This window comes from Marmota flaviventris, chromosome 18 (genome assembly GCF_047511675.1).
Source record: "Marmota flaviventris isolate mMarFla1 chromosome 18, mMarFla1.hap1, whole genome shotgun sequence".
Lineage (NCBI taxonomy): Eukaryota > Metazoa > Chordata > Mammalia > Rodentia > Sciuridae > Marmota > Marmota flaviventris.
The window spans coordinates 46,773,657-46,792,551 of record NC_092515.1 but is presented as its reverse complement, the minus strand read 5'-3'; the positions used below and the strand labels follow the sequence as shown (position 1 = coordinate 46,792,551).

General features: G+C 45.6%; 2 protein-coding genes across 13 annotated transcripts in view; both read right to left on the bottom strand.

Moving 5' to 3' along the window:
• LOC139701318 (tRNA-dihydrouridine(20) synthase [NAD(P)+]-like) overlaps positions 1–2,176 on the bottom strand; it is a 51,780-nt gene extending 49,604 nt beyond the window's left edge. The window contains exons 1-2 of one of the 2 annotated variants that reach the window (XM_071604466.1): positions 1,617–1,706; positions 1,318–1,344 (exon numbers count right to left, since the gene is read on the bottom strand). The gene's annotated coding sequence lies outside the window, so the exon portion shown is untranslated. Of the gene's footprint in view, positions 1–1,317; positions 1,345–1,616; positions 1,707–2,152 lie in introns of those variants that run through there. The other variant, XM_071604470.1, reaches the window with a different exon arrangement.
• Positions 1–18,895, bottom strand: part of LOC139702694 (tRNA-dihydrouridine(20) synthase [NAD(P)+]-like) — a 121,721-nt gene that overhangs the window by 9,413 nt on the left and 93,413 nt on the right. For 6 of the 11 annotated variants that reach the window (XM_071604480.1, XM_071604475.1, XM_071604479.1 and 3 more), the window contains 6 exons: positions 14,381–14,446; positions 14,135–14,205; positions 11,832–11,918; positions 10,432–10,600; positions 8,278–8,399; positions 6,896–7,045 (listed from right to left, as the gene is read on the bottom strand). In XM_071604480.1, the coding sequence (XP_071460581.1) occupies positions 6,896–7,045; positions 8,278–8,399; positions 10,432–10,600; positions 11,832–11,918; positions 14,135–14,205; positions 14,381–14,446 (665 nt within the window). Of the gene's footprint in view, positions 1–420; positions 1,684–6,891; positions 7,046–8,277; positions 8,400–10,431; positions 10,601–11,831; positions 11,919–14,134; positions 14,206–14,380; positions 14,447–18,895 lie in introns of those variants that run through there. The other 5 variants (XM_071604499.1, XM_071604501.1, XM_071604504.1 and 2 more) reach the window with 3 other exon arrangements.

Below are 18,895 nucleotides of genomic sequence, written 5' to 3'. Positions count from 1 at the left end.
CTTGAGGACTGGCCAAGCTGTCTTCCGGTTTAGAAAACTATTGTTTCTTGGGAATTTCACTGTCAGTAACTATGGGAACAGAAAAGAGGAATACCAAGGAAGAGGCAAGGGGAGTGTGAGACTCCAGGACCAGGATCTGGGGGTCCTCGGATATACTGATGACCATCATCTGGGCAAAACTGGATACCAAGTAAGCCCCCATTTCCACTGATCCCTGCAGCTGAGCACCTGAGCATGTTAAGTGGAACCTATAACTCAGACTAAGTTTGATGTCCCAGAATTTTGTTTTTATTTTACTTCTCCCTCTCCCTCTCTTCCTCCCTCCCTCGGCCTCCTTCGCCCCCCCCCCCTTCATCATTCCCTCTCCCCCAACCCCCCTCTCTCTCTCTAATTGGGACTGAACACAGGGGCACTCTACCATGAAGTTACACCAACAACCCTTTATTTTTATTTATTTATTTGTTTATTTATTTGTACCAGGGATTTAACCCAGGGGCACTTTACCACTGATCCACTTCCCCAGGCCTTTTGGTTATTTTTGAGACTTAGTCTCACTAAATTACTTAGGGCCTTGCTCATTTGTTGAGGTTGGCCTAGAACCTGCAATCCTCCTATATATGCCCCCCTCTCCGCCCCTACTCAGTGGGATTAAACGGGTGCTGCCACCACACCTGGCCTTCCCAGCATGTTCTTGCAATACACTGGAAATCAGCAGGGGTGGTTAGCTCTGCTACCACATGAATTTGAAGAAAACTGTTTCTACCATGCCTTGTCCACAGGACTTGGTTTGTTTTAAAACAGCATAGGGGACCAATTAGAGGTAGAACTTGCATACTTATCACTTCCTAGTGACAAAATTTCCTATCCTGGGCCTGCCTCAGTAGCCCCAGCATTTGACAACAGGCAGACAGTATGGCATGTGTCAAGGCCCTGTGGTGGGAGGCTGTATGACTGACACAGCTACAGTTTAGAAGCAAAGGGTTTGCTGAGGTTGGAAGGGTTGGTGGCAGCTAACTCCCCAGAACTTGAAAGCAAAACAAAAAATTTGGGATATTCTAAGAGGAATAGGAACTGCAAAAGAATTTTAGGCAGGAGGATGACCCTTTTTTGTCTGCTTGCTTGTTGGTTGGTTATTGAGGCTGGGGATAAAACCCAGGGCTAAGTAGATGCATTACTACTAAGCTATACTCCCATGGCTTAAATTAGACTTTAAAAAACAAAGATAGGTAGGAAGTAAAGTGGCTCATGTCTGTAATCAGCAGCTTGGGAGGCTAAAGCAGGAGGATCACAAGTTCAAGGCCAGCCTCGGCAACTTACCCAGGTCCTGAGAAACTTCGTGAGACCCTGTCTCAAAATAAAAAATAAAATTAAAAGAGCTGAGGATGTGGTTTGATGTTTAAGCACCCCTCAGTTCAATCCCTGGTACAAAAAAAAATTCTTTTTCAGACCTTCCCACTCCCTACTCAGGTCTCAGTGTCATAAGAAACTAAACACCACTATCTTCCACCCCTTTAAAAACAATGGATCCTCCCTAAATGATGAGATTAAATACTCCTTCTTTCTCTCATACCAATACTTCGGTACCCACATCAGCAAAGACACTCAGGGACACAAACCTTGTCCAGGAGATTCTCCTCTGCCACCAACAATGTCCCAGTCTTGAGGATCCAGATACATGCCAAGCTTGAACGAAACACCAGCAAACAGAAACCACCAACTCAGAACTCAATGCTAACAATACTGGTTGTCTCATGACAATGAGATTATTACCAACAATTCCCCTGCCCTTTTCTTTTTTCCCTCTGCAGTACTGAGAATTGAATCCAGGGTTGCTCTACCATTGAGCTCAGCCTCCTGAGGAGCTGTGATTATGGGCCCATGCCATCATACTTAGCTTTCTACAGTTTCTATATATCCCATGTACTAGACAATGCAATGATTTACTTTAATAATCAGTGTCTCAGGGACAGTAGTAGAGGAGGGAATCTTCAAAAATCTGAATGAAGGGGAGAAAAACAAATCCAATAAATACAGTATACACACTGAAAACTAATGAATGCTCACAGGATGTGCTCAGAAGATTCAAGTTCAGTTGTTAGTTAATTTTCATGTTTAAGGATGACAGATTCAATCAGAGAGAACAGTAACTCACCACAGACTCCCAGGGGCAGTGGTGCATGCCTATACTCCCAATAGCTTAGAAGGGCAAGCCAGGAGGATCACAAGTTCAAAGAGAGCCTCAGCCTAAAAATTAAAAATAAAAAGGGCCAAGGATATGGCTCATTGGTTAAACAACCCTGGATTCAATCCCTGGTTTCAAACAAACAAATACCCTGCACAGACATAACCAATCGGGACCTACACAGCACCCATGTGGAACTGTTTGTCAATTATGATTTTTTCCCTCACCCTGCAAGATAACATCCACAGAGCAGAGATTGGGATCAAGGTGCCAGGCACAGTCATCAACTCCAGAGAATATGTCTGACCGGATATTTTATATATATTCCCTGGGATGTGAGACTAGTTCAGAAGGTTGAACTTACAGCTCATCCAAGGAGAAGCCTTCCAGGACTAGCATCTTCAGTGAGAGAGCCTTTGCCTCAGCAAGCTTGATTTTGGCTAACTAAAATGGGATCTGGATTAGGGATCATTTCTGGTGTCCTGGTTGGGTGAACACATTTGTCACTTAGACTGCCTTTAATTCTTCTCAGGGCTTGGTGAGCTGCTTGTAGCTTTGAAAGATGAGCTACTGGCAATCAGTGGAGCTATGGAGCATTGAGCCAATGGAGCATTGGACCATAGTAGCATATTCTTTCACATAAAATGTGAAGAATGAAATGCATTTTGGTTTTTGTAATGTCATGACTTCTAGCAATAAATGATGTTTTTATGTTTTATGGGCTGCCTCGTCACACTCCAAATTGCAACATGTAGGGCAAAGACTCAGTTTATTTTCTTTCATTGCAGTGCTGTGGATAGAAAGCTCTCTATCGATGAGCTACTTCCCCAGGTCTTTTCTTTCTTTCTTTCTTTTTTTTTTTTTTCAGAACCAATATTTGAACTCAGGGGCACTCTACCTCTAGGCTGCTTCCCAGGACTCTCCCCTGTTTTTATTACTTATTGTGAGATGAGGGATTGAACCCAGATGTGCTTTACCACTGACCTACATCCTTAGCCCTTTTTATTTTTATTTTGAAACAGAGTCTCACTAAATTGCTGAGACTGGCCTCAAACTTGTGGTCTGCCTGCCTAAGCCTCCTGAGTTGCTGGAATTATAGGCTTGTATGACCACACATAGTTTGTTTGCTTTTTTTTTTTTTTTTTTTTTTTTGAAGGGGATTGAAATGGTAATGTGGTAATTTTGTAATGTCATTTTGTCATGAACACATTTCAAATTTTATGTTAAAATGGGCTTTTCATGGGCTGGGGATATAGCTCAATTAGTAGAGTGCTTGCCTCATATGCACAAGGCCCAGCACCACAAAAAAAAAAAAAAAATGGGCTTGTCATTCCCACTTTATAGTCATTGGAGATCCTCATTTTGCCTTGGAGCACCTTTAACAGTCTTCTCATTGTCCATTACCTTGAAATGTGACATGATCGTCCTATCAGCTATAAATCTGAAGCCCCAAATAAACAACTAAAACTCTACTATTGAGCACAACACCTCTACACTACTTGTGGAACCTTGGTAGGCCCCTTAACATCTGTTTGAGACCTCCCTTATAAACAGTGATGATGCAAAAATTTTATTTCATTTTTTTTCTAGTGCACAGGATCACATCTCTGGCCTCACATACTAGCCAAACACTCTATCAAGACTCTACCATTGAAGGACACTTCCAACCCATCAAAGGACACTTCCAACTCATCAAAGGACTAATCCTTGGGGCAGAATAAGGTGAAGAAGAACCTGCCTTTGCTTTTAATCCAAACTGAAATGCTTTTCCACATATACAGATTTTGGATTTTTTGTTGTTGTTTGCTGAGAGCCACGGCCGAGTCTGTATGGCCCGGTGTTATTTTGACTTGTTTACAGACTCTAACAGTTGTTGTTGTTGTTTTGCGGTTTTGTTGTTGTTTTTGGTACAGGGGATTGAACTCAGGGGCATTCAACTATTGAGTAACACCCCCAGCCCTTTTTCTATATTTCATTTAGATGCAGGGTGTCACTGAGTTGCTTAGAGCCTCACTAAGTTGCTGAGGATGGCTTTGAATTAAAAATCTGCCTCAGCCTCGCAAGCCACTGGAATTACAGACCACTTGTGGGTTACCAACCCAGCCTAAATCTTAACTTATGTTCAGGCCACTTCCAAGGAGCATTCCCTCAATAAATAATCCACTCAAGTCTCTGCCTCTCCAACACTTAAATGCTTAGCATCAGGGCCATGCAACCTAGCTGTCTCTGTGTTTAATCATGACTGACCAGTTTCAGAATTTGGGTTCTCGAGCCACCTGTAGTCATAGGCTGTCCTCAACTCCCAGCTATGCTACATAAATAGTGGCTAGATGACTAGGAAATGAGGGGAGAGGCCAGAAGGGAAGGCTGAGGCAGAGTTCGCTTCTTTCACCCTGCTTTCCATAAAATAGAAGGATCTGAAGCCTGCTACTCAAGTCACACATTCCTTTCTGTGACCTCATTGGGTAGTGATGACATCACAAGCCTAAGTTTCCATGGCAGGATAATGCTAGAAAACTTCTCTACTAGTTCTCTACAGGACACCAGAGTGTCTGGTTGCTCCAGAGAATATGTCTGACCGGATATTCTATATTCAGTCTAACTTGTCTGCTGTCCCCTGGGAGAGCAGTGCAGCAGGTAGGCCTAGGCCATCTGTAATGGAGCCCCTGGTAAATATACAACCTCATTTGACTGCCACATCTTCCTTTAGGGTTTCCCCATCACACCTCAGAACTTCTCTAGCCATGAGTAAGACCAATGGTCTGGCGCTCCCTCAAGGACCCACAGTGTTGCTGTGCTCACTGCTGAGAACAAGTGTTCAAAAAGGTGCTAATCTTTATCAATCTAGCCTTCCCTTTTAGCCTCCCCCAGTGCTTCCTTCAGAGTGCAGCACACTGGTACACACCTATAGGCCCAACTGCTTGGGTGGCTGAGTGGGAAGATCACCTGAGTCCAGGAATTAGGCTCAAGCATCTGGGTGAGGAATATAGTGAAATCTGAGCACACGGTGATCGCCATTACCAAAAACAGAAAGGAAGCTTCTATCTCAGATCGTTTCATAATAAGAGTCTTACAAGAGCCTAGTGTGCATTTATTATCAAGTGATAAATGGAGCACATTAAGAAATAGCTATTGGCCTCGCAAAAACCTCACCTTCAAACTCAGGCACCTTTACCATACTGTCATGAACACACTCACATGGACCCCCGCACACATATCCCAGTCTGAACTGCCAAGGAAAAGGGTGGGTGTCATGCAGTTGGGAAGAACAGAAGGGCCAGTCTCATGTTACCAAGTCTGGAGGTCTGAGGAAATGATGTCTCAGGAAGTGTTTGTGAGAAGGCTATTGGACCTAAACTTGGTACCCAGAATTTGGACCTAAATCTCTTAATCCCTCTGCCCCAGTATATGGCCTTCAGAAAGTGGTAGAGTTGGACAGGTACCCAAATATAGTCCCAGCTATTAAGGAGGCTAAGGCAGGAGGATCACTTGAGCTCAAGAGTTCCAGTCCAGTCTGGGAAAACATAGCAAAAAAAATCTCAAAAAAGAATTGCATTAGAAAAAATATATAAAAACTGGGCTAGAATTCAGTGTGGTTGAAACAGGCTTTACGAATGGGCCCCAGTGGGAACTGCCAAGGTGGAAGGAGTTCTAAATCGATGTATATTAGACCATTTTTTCCAAACCTTGAAAATTATTTCCATTAAAGCCTCAGAAAAGAAATTGTTCTCAGTTATAGAAGGGAGAGACTGAGGGACAGCTGTTTGGGATATTTTGAGGTGTGACAGTCCGGGGACTGAAGAAAGGCTCAGATCAGATGGCAGATGACAAGGATGAGGGCACCATTCAAAGCTGAGTCACAAGCCTGGAGTGGTGACACGTGTCTGTAATCCCAGTGGCTTGGGAAGCTGAGTCAGGAGGATCCTCACGTTTTAGATCAGCCTGTATAACTTAGTGAGACCCTTGACTCGATATAAAAAAATAAAAAGGAATAGGGATATAGTTTAGTGGTAAAGCACCCCAGGTTCAATCGCCAGTACGGGGTGAGGGGGAAGGAGATGGGAGAGCTGAGTCACAATCTAAAGTAAAAATAAGCATGAAGCTACTTCTGCCTAAAGAGGGAACCACAGAGCTGGTGAGGGCAGTGGATGTGGGCAGGGATCCAGGGTCAAACGAAGGTGAAGCTCCTATAGCTATTGGGGAATTCCATGTAGACAGCTAGCTCCTCAAGGCCAGGGGGAAAGAAGCATAGACTTTTAGGAATAGAAAACAAGTTCCCCTGCCACAAGGGGTGAGAGGGATTGGTCTGGGAAAAAGTAGAGTTTGGTTGCTCTTGAGACAACACGCACATCCTCAAACAGTCCTGCCTGGGCTTTCAGGGACTATCTTAGCTGAAAATGCCTTCTCTGGGAACAAGTATCCAAACCAAACAAGTATCCAGGGAGATTTGTAGTACCTAAGCATTTGGGGATACTAAAGATTGAACCCAGGGCACTCTACCACTAAACTACATCCCCAGCCCTTTTTATTTTTTGAGATAGGATCTCAGAAGTTGCCCAGGCTGGTCTCAAACTTATGATCCTCCTACCTCAGCCTCCCTAGTAGCTGAGATTACAGGCATGTGCCCAGCACATACAGCAACCAGCATGTTGGCCTAGCCATACTCTGAAGGTACTGGCCCTGGCCCATGCTAAGGCTAAGCTGGAAACCTACCTATCAAACTTGACAGCCATTTTAATGACACCAGAGGTATCTTCAACTGGTTCCCCCACCTTCTCTGCAGTCTTGGCCAAGAGCTCAGCCCTCCGGGCATCCATCTTCTGAGTAGTCTCCTCATAGAAGGCACCAAGGCCAAAGGCATCACTATAAGAGGAAGTAGAACAGAGCAGGCACCTTAGTAGAGCAGCATTCAGGGTACTTTAGGAACCCAGGGCCCCACGACTGAGAATCAATTGCACCAAATGCCATGGGGGCCTGGCCAGAACAAAAGCCTCTTGCCCAGCCCATTATTAACCTAGACAGGAAGCTAGAATGAATGTCCCTGAGCAGGGAAGCTGGGCTGGGTGGAAAAGGTCCTAAGGTCACCCCCACTACTTATAGTCTCTCCCCCATGATGACCAGACAAGTGGGTATTCCCAGCAGCTGTGATAGAGTTTCCCTACACTGATTAAGCACCTGGGATTTATGCAGCTTCTTTATGTCAGCCCATGGCAGGAAGAGATGGAGGCCTGACCACTGAGTGGTTCCCAACTTTCCATCTGGCCTCAAAGAGCTGCCATGGGCCTAACTGGAACTGAGGTAGGTACCACCAGAGCTGCTGAATTATACTCAGTTTGGAGCTTCCAAGAACCAAGGTCCAGCTACCTAAGCTATTGGAGTAGAGAAAGAATCAATGCCACAAGCCAGGGGCATTGAGAATAATTCTGGCAAATATTTTCCCTCTGGGATGTATCTTGAGGGCTGGAGGCTCTGCAAGCGGATGGATCCCTAAGGATGAGATTGGTTCAGAAGGGCTTCTTGGAGGATACAGACAAGGGGAGAGGCTTTCTAGGCAGAGGACCCAGCAGGAGCACAGGTATGGAGGTATGAAAGCAGATAGGTAGACACGGAGCCATAGAAGCCAAGACTAGACTAAGCTATGAAGTACCTCCAGTGTCAACCACCTGAGTTGTAGCTACACCAGATCTGGAGGACCAAACAGTGGCCTCTCAAACTGCAATGTAATGGGTGTGGGAACAGAGGCCAGAGGCTCTATTCAATAGCCCTACCTCTCCTGACTATAGCCTGGCATGTTACAGGCTTGTTAATGGAAAAGCCCCTTCCTCCTCAGGAATTCCTAAGCCTATCTTTTGCATTCCTCTAATATACTAGTGCCCTACTTCCAAAAACCCTATTGTTGAGATGAGTCTAGGATTAGAACATTCCAAAGCTTTGAAAGTATCCCACTCTATGAGGCAAAGCTGTACCATCACCTCACTCTTACAGATCACCGTCCAGAAGTTATGTAGCCTGACACCCTGTGGCCATCACAAGGCTCAAGGTCAAGCCTGGGAAACATCTGCAAAGACAGATGGATAGTTCGTTGCCCTTCTTACCAAATTTCCTGAGAAGACTGGGCAGCATGGAGCAACCTTCCCTGGGGTGACTCCAACTGTTCTCGCAGCATCTGGCACAAGCAGTACTTGGTATTGGTGTAGTGGTTGTCATACTGCACCGCCTGAGAAGAAAACTGGTGTGAGCCCATCTGCTACCAGCAGGTGCCAAGGCCTGAGATAGGCTTCAATGGCAAGAAAGAAGGCTCCAAGGGGCATCAGAGGTATGCTTACAGCCAAGGCAGTGTGACCCCATAAAAGCCATCTACTCCTCCAGCTGGTGGTACAAAGTTTGAGAGTCACAGTCAAGGCCCACAATCAGAAATACATTTTCCTGCTTGAGGTCTAGAAGTGCAGGAATCCCCGTTCTGCTTTGGCCACCACAGACTACGATGGAAAACCTACTACAGGGAAGGGGAACACCAAGGACAGGGGTGAGAGTCTTCTTAGAGCCTGGTGTACCTTCTCTTCTGACATCTTGATTAAGTTCTCTCCAACTTCCTCTACAAGGGTAGGGTACAGCTCCATTTACCAGGCATATTTGATATACTATTTGTCACTTCATATCTTTATACAAAGTGCAGCTATTATCCCACTCCACAGCCTTGGAAGTGAGTCTCGGGAAGGAAAGATGACTGCCCAAGGGTACCATCGACACCCACATGGTCAAGGACAGGGTAGGAGAGCAGATAAAAGTTTTTAGATAAAAACTTCAGATCCTCCTCCTAGCCCTTGCTCTCTGTAATTATATATTTTAGAATCTCTGCCTGAGTTTTTATCATCAGTGCCTAGGAAGGTGCTATGATGTACTCATGACAAAATGGGAAATAAGTGGGTAAGCCCCAGCCAGCAGCAGAGCCATGATTCAGCTTATTTGGACCTGAAGACATCTGGCTGGACCAAAAGCCAGCCCTGCTGACACTTAAGTCCACTCTCTTTCTCTGACAACACACCCTCTTGAAAGCTGCCAAGGGACAGTGAAGCAGGAGTAATAACATCACCTTTCACCCAGTGAGCAGACTCAGCACTGCTAAACTTGTCTTCTCTGCTATACATCTGCCAACTGGCCAGAAGAGATGGAAAGCTGACCTGGGACGAGGCAAAGTCCCTTGCCTCTAGCTGACCCAGACCACTGGAGAACTGGTTGTAACCAAACTGCCCAACAGTACATCCAGAACCAAGGGGATGAGGGCTGTAGCACTGAAGAGAGGAGGCTCTAGGACAGTGGCTTCCCAGCTCTGGACAAAGGCTCAAGTCCTCCTACCATCCCCAGCTTGCTCGGCCATGGGAACCCCACATGCATGGCCATAACTTAAAGAGGACATAAGTAGCTCCATGCAGGTAAGCCCTAGGATTAAAGAAGGTAGAAGCCTGCTCTGAGCAAGAGCTACATTCTCCACCCAGGTCCAATTCACTGAAGAGTTTGAGGACCACTCAGTCTCTGCCTATAGATGTGTAGCAGAGTCCCACAGAGTCCCACAGTTGTGGAAAACAGGTGTGAACTCATTAAAAATTTAAAAAAAAAAATTCCTTTGCAGGGAAATGCCCCTAGTGCTACCATTGTACTCCCAGTGGAAAGAAACTGCTTTAGAAAATTCTATTCATTAAGTAGAGCATTAGTTAGATTATTCCCTAACTCATAGCAAAGCATCCTAGAAATCTGCAATAGAAAAGTTTTACAAGTAATTTTGACAGATAAGTCAAATCAGGTGAGAAATCTCTATAGAGATAATCTGTCTCAAGCAACGACTACAATGGCTCTTCCTGGCTTTGGCTGCACCTGTTCCAACACACAGCCATGACTGTCTTCGGTGACACAAAACCTCTTTGTCCATGTGCATGGGCATGTGGACATGTGGAGTGTGAGGGAGAAAGAAGACAATATCATGTGTGTGGGGTCTCAGCAGCATCCTGGATCCAGAAGGTCCTTTCTATGACCTCTATATCTCTAGAAGCTTTAGAAGATGATGATGGGGCACACATCCTAGCATCTTCTCTTCATATGGCAGCTGATGAGACTCAGTGCCACACTCCAAGAGCTAAAAAGGAGAGGAGCAGAACAACAGGGGCTGCTGGCCGCTGGAGGCCCCCATAAAGTGCTCTCTGAAGGATTGTGGCAGACAGAAATGGGGGTTTTGAAAAAGTGCAGACACGTACATATCTTATGTACTTCTGCATGACCTCCTCCAGGGGCCGCAGACCCTCTTTGAGGAAGATGGATGGGTTCCACATGGCCGCTCGGGCTACCATCACTGAAGAGGCAGCTGTGGCTTGTCGAAATTCCTCTATGTCCAAATGCTGCTGGATGTGTTCATGAGATCCTCCACTGAAAAGCAACAGGAAGGTTAGGTGTGTCTTCATTATGGAACCTACCAGTATTTTCAGAAAAAGGCAACTTCCTGATCTGCCACTCATTAACAGTCGGGTTTTGGCCAAGTCACTTCAGTTATTAGAGCTTCAGCAAAATGGAGATTATAATCTCACTAAGAAAGATAACATATGTAAAGTAATCCAAACCATGCCTGGTATTTATTAGGTATTCCAGACCTTTTACTTTCCTCCTCTTCCCTCATCCAATACAGTAGCAAATGCCAGCCCACATCTGAAGACATGAAACTAAAATACCAAAACTGAGTAGCCACCCATATGTCTTCTAAGCACTGGGTCAAAACCCTGGAAAGGAGGATACACTGGTGATCATGAGGGTCCGGAAGAAGGCCAATTTGGTCATAATTCCCCTTCCTCTGCCCTGATGCTCCAGGATCCTCTCAGAAAATGTTCTGTCCTCATATGTTTCATCAAGAAACTACTGGTAGTCTCTGTCCAGATTTAGTCAAATGGGGCGAGGACCCTCAGGTGATAGTAGAAATGACAGGCTCAAGGGTTTTGAATAGCCCTGGCTTCTCCAAGCCACCCCCAAAATTTACTACCTGGGGGACACAGTGCCCAGATGCACCCCAACCCTTAGTTCTTCCCTCCCACCTATCGGGTATGCCTTTTGTCAGGGCTTCCCCGTATGCAACCTCCCAGACTCCTTTAGGTGCAGGGCTGAACTGAACACAGGCCAGTTCCCCAGTACCAAATGGGTGTGGCCTCTGGGCTGCTCATCAGTACCTCACACCTGCTGGTCCATATTCCTGGTACTATAACTACCCAGAGTGCTTCTCTGGGTTTCTGTGACCTATATTACTTTCCCTGAGCCAAAGCCCTATGAACATAATCCCCTGCACCATGCACAAGTCACCCTGGGTATGACATTACTTTGCCATAAGTCTGTTTCAGCAGCCACCTTATCACTCTCCCCAAGCTCAGGCATCAGAGGGCCCTGAGCTGCCCTGCACCCTACATTAGCCGCTCACCAGAGTGCAAGTGGCCTGACTTAATTGATAGCCACTTTTCTGCCTCATTTACCACTCTGCATCTTGCTCCACTTTTTTCCCCCCTTTTCCTTTATGGTCATTTTTTAATGCTCCCATTCCTTTTCTTAAATGCCTGCTCAAGTCCATTTTGAATGAGTTGGGGCATAAAAAAGTAAACGAGGAAGACGAGAGGCTTACTTGGCTATGACAGGAATGGAGAGGGTTTCAGCAATGGCTTTGATGACTTCACAGCTGACAGGGTGCTGAGGTCGCTCCTCCCGCTTCCTTGGAGACAAAAGAGGGGGGGGGCGCTGAAGGCTGAGTGCTCACCCATGTTTACCTTAGCTAAGACCTACTGTCCTCCCTACTGAACCTCAGGAAGATTAGGCAGCCATGTGGTCATCAAGGACAGGTTGCAGGAATGGCCTCCCTAATCTCTAGGGAGGAACTCTGTGGTGAGGAGTAGGAGCAGCCAAGGTCCATGCTGAGGAGGCAAGTCCAAATCTCAGAGGCCAGCAGGCAAGGCATGACTGCAGGAGGCCAATGTAAATGGCTTGGCAACCAAGGTCATGCTGCTTTCCCTGACTTCTCCTTGCCTCCGCCAGAGATGAGAGACAGTGCTATAAGAATGCTACCCCGACTGTCCCAGTCTCATCCTCTCTAAGGGACTGGAACAGCTGCTACTGCTCAGACTGACCACTCCCACACAGCTGCCTGTGCTGAAGCCAAGTTCCACAGCTGATCCTGGGGAAAAGCACCTGACACAGGGTAGGCCCCGTGCTCAGGGCAGCCAGGGCAAGCCACAGAGCTTGGCTGTCATGATAAACCACAGGGGAAGCAGGACATGACCCAAGGCCCCTCCTTCCAAAGTTGACTGAAAGCAGTTCTTGTGCATGAGTGAGCAAGTCTTAGGGACTCTGAGGCAACGCCTGACCCATGCTCAGAGATAAGCAGGCGAGGTGGTTGACAGGTCTTTTCTGAGTGTGTCCCCTCTGCTACATTCCTGAATTCCTCAGAAGGTCCTGCCAACTCAGCTTCCACCTCTGTCTCCCTGTATCCCCAGCTAGTTTTAGCCCATCCTCAACAGCTCTAGTGGTCAGAAAGTCTTTCCTAAAACTAACCCAAATCTGTCTTCCTACTGCTTCTGGTAAAAGCCTCTTTGGTGGATTGCAAGAAGGATTGCAAGTTCAAGGCCAGTCTCAGCAATTCAGTGAGACCTTGTCTCAAAACAAATTAAAAACACAAAAAAGAACTAGGGATGTAGCTCAGTGGTAAAGCACCCCAGGTTCAATCCCAGCACCAAAAAAAAAAAAAAAAAGATCTTCCTTTATTAAGAGAATAATGCCAGGCTATGGCCAGGCTATGTGCCAAGGGTTTTATTTACAATCTCATAAACAGTTCATGACAATTATAAAAAAGAAATTATTTTCATTTCCATATTAGGACTGTGGCACTCAGAGAAGTGATTCCCCAAAGGATACACAACTAATAAGCTGCAGACATAGGATTTGGCACCAAGCAATTTTAGCCCAAAGCCTACTGCCCAAGAAAGGAGAGCATGTAAATACATGTGTGGCTCTCACCTCCCCATATGCCTTCAATCTGAGTAGCTCTGCTTTTTGTGGTATATGATGGACCTCTGGATGCCCTTTGAAAAGGCTGTCAAAATGACAACCAGCAACTTGGATACTTCCATAAGAGTCCTGAGCCCAAAAGGTACATTTCTTAGAGACAAGAAGTCACCAGCCAAAGTCTGTTGTCTGGGGTTCCTTATGAAAGGACATCCTGGGCACAGGGAGCAGATTTGACTAGGAAACCAAGAGCAGCCTTCAGAAACACCTTGGCTCTCTTAAAGGAACACATGAGCTACAAAGCAGCAATGTCTTCAAAAGAACAGCCATCTTGCCAGGAGTGGTGGCATACTGTGGAATGGAAGTAGAAGGCGGAGGCAGAATGATCACAAATTCAAGGTAAGCCTCTGCAACTCAGCAAGACCCTAAGCAACTATAAGATCCTGTTTCAAAATAAAAAATAAAAAGGGCTAGTGAAGTGGTTCAGTGATCGAGCACCCCTGGGTTCAATCCCTAGTACCACAATAAATGAATAAATGAATGAATAGCCATCTGTCTGGGGTCATTCAAGGGAGAAGCCATTGCTTGATTAAGTCAAAAGAAAACATTAAGAGTGAGAGTTCTAATTCCACCACTTTCTGTCTACATGATACAGGTTTGAGCAAATCACTCCATCTCTACAACTTCAATATCATGTGGATGGGGAGTTTCTCTTTCTCTGTGTCTCTCAAGCTCAGAGCAGGGCCTGGCACCAATAGGTGCTCAATAAAAGAAACACAGACAAATGCAAGCCCATTCAAGGAGTCTGAGTGCCCTCTGAACTCACAGGTTGTCAAAGAGTTGGGCAGAGGCAGGCAAAATACGTAAGTGAGGGACTATAAAAATGGCTGAGGAATCTCTCAGCCAGTCTCTAAAAAGGCAATCACTTACCTCCCATGAACTGTGATGGCAGCAATGCCAGTCCTTTCTATCCGCTTCACAAGGCTCAAGGTATCTTCTAGCTGAGGAAGATCACAAGAGTGGTTACTGGGACCCCAGTGTTATAGCTGCTGGCTCCTAAATTGGGCTCAACTCTACTCCCTCCACCAAACCTAATTCATCATGAATCATTCACAATCCCCAAATCCAACATCACCGGAGAGAATAGACCTTGAGATAATAGAATACAATACTTACTGAAGGCAGAATACGGATCTTGCAGGTCACAGGTCTGCGCGTCCCTTTAACAAGGGTGCTGAGGATCTGCAAAGAGGAGCACAGAGGAGCACCTACCTCTTCTAGAACAAACTTCCACACTGCTTGTATACTGCTACAGATCTATGCATTTCAGGGGCACAGACAGTTCATGTATGCACAATGTATATCAATCTGTTACACACATACACATAGAATACTCCATGAGACAAGGAATGTGCCTCTGTTCTATGCTACAGCCCCAACACCAGTGATCCCTGCCTGGCACAAAATGGTATATATATACTTGTTAAATACACTGAATGAACTAGGGAGTGAATGGATCTGCATGCATTCCTGTGTAGAATGCAGTAATCCTTTGCCAGGTTCAAGCATTAGAATTACCTGAAAAGCTTAAGAAACACAAATTCTTATATTCTATCCTGTTATTTCTATAGGGGCAGGGCTTAGGAATGTGTGTTTCTAACCAACACACTCTGTTTTCAATATGATTTTGAGGCCCAGCCCTGGATAAGAACAGGCTGGCAACTTCTCCCCTGGACGAAGGGAAGGAAATGTTTCCTGAATGCGTCCTGAGCCCTGCAGAGTGAAGAAGCAGGAAGGCTTTTAAAGGCCTGGGCCCTTGCACTCCTCTTTGGAGATGTCAGATATACAGGAATAAAACAGGCAAAAAAAAAAGGACAACATTTTCAACAAGCTAAAAAGTGTTTATTGCATAATAATTGAAAAGGATTTCAAAAAAAGATCAAAAAGCCATACAGGAAAGTGTCAGTGAGGTAGCAAGACCTGACCACACAAGAATCAGAGATCGAGAGAGATGCAAATGACACTGCATGGCTGTGACATTGCTATCTTCTTCCCAAATCAAAAATTTCAACCCAGGCAAGTTGGAAGCAGGGTGATCTCAAGGACTTTCCCAGAACTGAACCTCTGTTCAGCAGAGGAGATACCTAGGTGACTGCTGCCAGTCTTCTAGACTGGCGGGGACAGCAGAAAGCAGAGGACGAACAGAGGAGGACTTTTTCTCAGGGACAGGCTAAGGTAGCCACTCTGGAAGATAACAGACCAAGAAACTGGGCTGACCAGTGGATGGCTCATGAGCAAGACAGGGTCTGCTGGACCAGGCAAAATTGACAGGCAGGCAGGAACAGTCCACAGGTGCTGCCTCAGGAGACTGGGCCTGAGGTCCTAAGGTCACCCTGGCAGGTCTTAAAGGGGCACTGCCAGGTCCATCATGACACAAAAAATTCTTACTCTCATTCTCTCTGGCTCAAGGCAAAACCTATCGACAGTTCCCTTGCAAGCACTCACTTGGAATCCTCTGATATTTAGTAATTTAAGAAGCACCTGCTGGTCTGATCCAATGCTCTGTCTTACAGGACTTCCTTTTAGTGTACTTTAACCAAGTAGAATAGAATTTCTGTTCATTTCATGTTAAGGACAAGGAAGGAGATTAGGTAACTAAAAGCCCTAACCACTTGCAAGGGCAGCACTGAGGGGAAACAACAACTAGAGGCAGTCCTCCAGCCAGGCTCTAGCATGAAACTCTTCTGGACACAACTCTCCAGGTCCACATCACACCACATGTCCCGGTGAAGATCTCTGGGGATAAAGGACAAGAGGCAAGCCTATATCTGAGTGGAGAAGCAGAACATCGACCAAAGGCATGCCTCACCAGATCAACTGGCCTCCTGGGAAAAAGCGGCCCTATCTCCCCAGGTTGTTGAGGAGGGAGCAGGTGGGAAGATTGGAAGCCACAGGCTTGGGTATCAGTGAGACCAGAGTTCAAGTTCTGGGCCTGCTCACTGGTAGCTATGACTCAAGAAACTTCACTCACACAAATGATACCCTGGACAGCCAGAAGATGCACAGAAAGCTTGGACGGGGGTGAGACCATATATCACTAAGAGCTACAGTCTAAAACTGAGGGTCTAAATCCAGGGAAGGTATACCAGCATTACCTGGTGGAAGCTTTTTTCAATAGACTGATATCCCCCATCCCTATCCACTCCAAGGTTAGAGAATTCAACAGGTAGCATCTTTTTTTTTTTTTTCAATTGAGATAAAATTTATATACAATAAAATCTGCCACCTTGGGCCCAGTATGTTGGCACACACCCGTAATCCCAGCAATTTGGGAGTCTGAGCAGGAGGATCACAAGTTCAAGGCCAGCCTCGGGAACTTAATGAGACTCTGTCTCAAAATAAAAAATAAAAAGGGCTAGGTATATAGCTCAGTGACACAGTATTCCCAAGTACAATACCTAGTACCACCCCTCCCAAAAAAAATTTGCCCTTTTTAAGTGTATAGTTCAGTGGTATTATTAAGTATTTTCAAAGTTTTTCCAGACCTCACACAAACATCTTTATTTTGAGAAAATTTCAGCAGGTGGTCCTGAGATGCTCCCATGATGAAATCAGGGGCCTAAAACACCAAGCCTGGAACACAAAGCTCACCCACTCACCCAAACTGCTAGTACAATCTGGGCTTAAATTGAATCCAGCCCCCCCATGCAAAAATCACATTGGATTTTGTAGGAGAAGTCTGCAACCCTGCAACTTCCCCTCCATGAGGCAAACCCCATTTAGCCAACCTATATGATTCCCTCACCCGAGAAGAAACAGAATGATCTAAGCATCTGGAATGCATCTCTACTGCTTCATGAATAAATGTACCTCATTCAAAGAGGAACGTCAGAAAGGATAGAGCCAGCAGCATTGGTCGGAGAAACCAGGTCAGACGATAAGAAAATGCCCATGTGCTGAGGACCCCTCTCTTAACTGCTCTGACATCATGGCTATCCATTTCAACTCCATCTTGCACATGGGTGTCTCACTGGAAGTTCCAAACTCCGCTGCCTATTGAACTGTGGTTAGACATTTAAAAATGAAGCCAGGCACCTTTAATGGAAGATGTCATTGAGAAGGGACACAGACGCTGCATCAGGAATCACAAGACTATGACTCCGAAGTTGGCTCTGCCTGCCTCTTATTTGTAATATGATCTTGAAGAAAATCATTTTTCTCTCTGTGTGCTTTATTTTTATGTTTTTGTTTTGTTTTGTTTGGGGAGGGGTTGTTGCTTTTGTTTTTGTTTTTTATTGGTACTAGGGATTGAATCTAAGGGCCCTTACCACTAAACCACATCCTGAGCCCCTTTTTATTTTTTATTTTTAAGACCCAGAGTCTCAATAGGTTGCTTATAACCTCACTAAGTTGCTGCGGCTGGTTTCAAACTTGTGATTCTCCTGCCTCAGCCTCCCAAGCTGCTGGGAGTGTGCCACCACTCATGACTAGTTGATTACTTTTGATCAAAATGAGATTGTAATTGGGCATGGTAGTGTATGCCAACAGTCCCATTTATTTGGAAGACTGAGGCAGAAGATCTCTTAAGCCCATGAGTTGAGAACAGCCTGGGCAACACAGTAAGATTGCTTTAACAACAACAACAATAAAGAAGCAGCAGCAGCTAATGAATGCCTGCCCTGTGTACCTCAAGGGGTTTCAGGGACAAATAAAATAACATTGGAATATGCTTTGAAAGGAAACTACCCAAGAAATGGTAAGGATACATTATATGCAGGTTAGAGGAACATCATATGTGGCTGTATGTGGGAAAAATCAGAAGGAATCCAGCCAACACATACTGTGGTCCTCTTACATCCCAGAGACAGCTGGACAGAAAGAATATACACAGTTGAACAGCAACAGCCAGAACAAACCAGGGCAGCTCTTATGGTAGTATCTGAGTCCCAAGTAACTCTAATCTGCAGGAAGCACCATGAGGCTCAAATCCTGGACAAGGAAGTAGGGATGGTGCATGAAAAGCAAAACAAAGGAGCTACAATCAGCAACAAGCTGACAGCTGATGAGCTGGGAAAGGAAAGGAAGGTACACATGGTATGATATGGCAGAATATCACCCCCACAACCCCTAGCAGCCCACAGCACTAGATAGCAAATACCAACCTGACCCAGGGGACTCATTAAGCCTATCTGCAAAATCACCACAGGAAGGGAAATAAAGAAAGACTAACTTCAGCTTGCTTCATGGGACCCTGACCTGGCTTGCTCTCAAAGAACTGATGAGACTCCAGTGGTATGGAGGGGAACCCCCGTGCTACTCTCATCCAGGCCCCTTAGAGAGGACAATCTACCCACCCCACAAACACACACATACACAGAGCCTACCCTCACCAAAGGTGGTCTAGCCTCTGCTCTCATGAGCATCCTAGAAAGGAGAGAGACAACACAGAGGAGTCTCTAGCCCAGTCTTCAGGCTCTCTGGCTCTTAGTCGACAGGGCCCAAGTTCCAGGCTTTTATACAACTCAAGGCTGCTGTATGCTGGCTCAAGGGTTTCCAAACCTGGCTGCATGTCAAAACCATTGGGAAGCTTTTTATTTAGGTGGGGGATGAGGGTACCAGGTATTGAACTCAGAGGCACTTGACCACTGAGCCACAACCCCAGCCCAATTTTGTATTTTATTTAGAGACAGG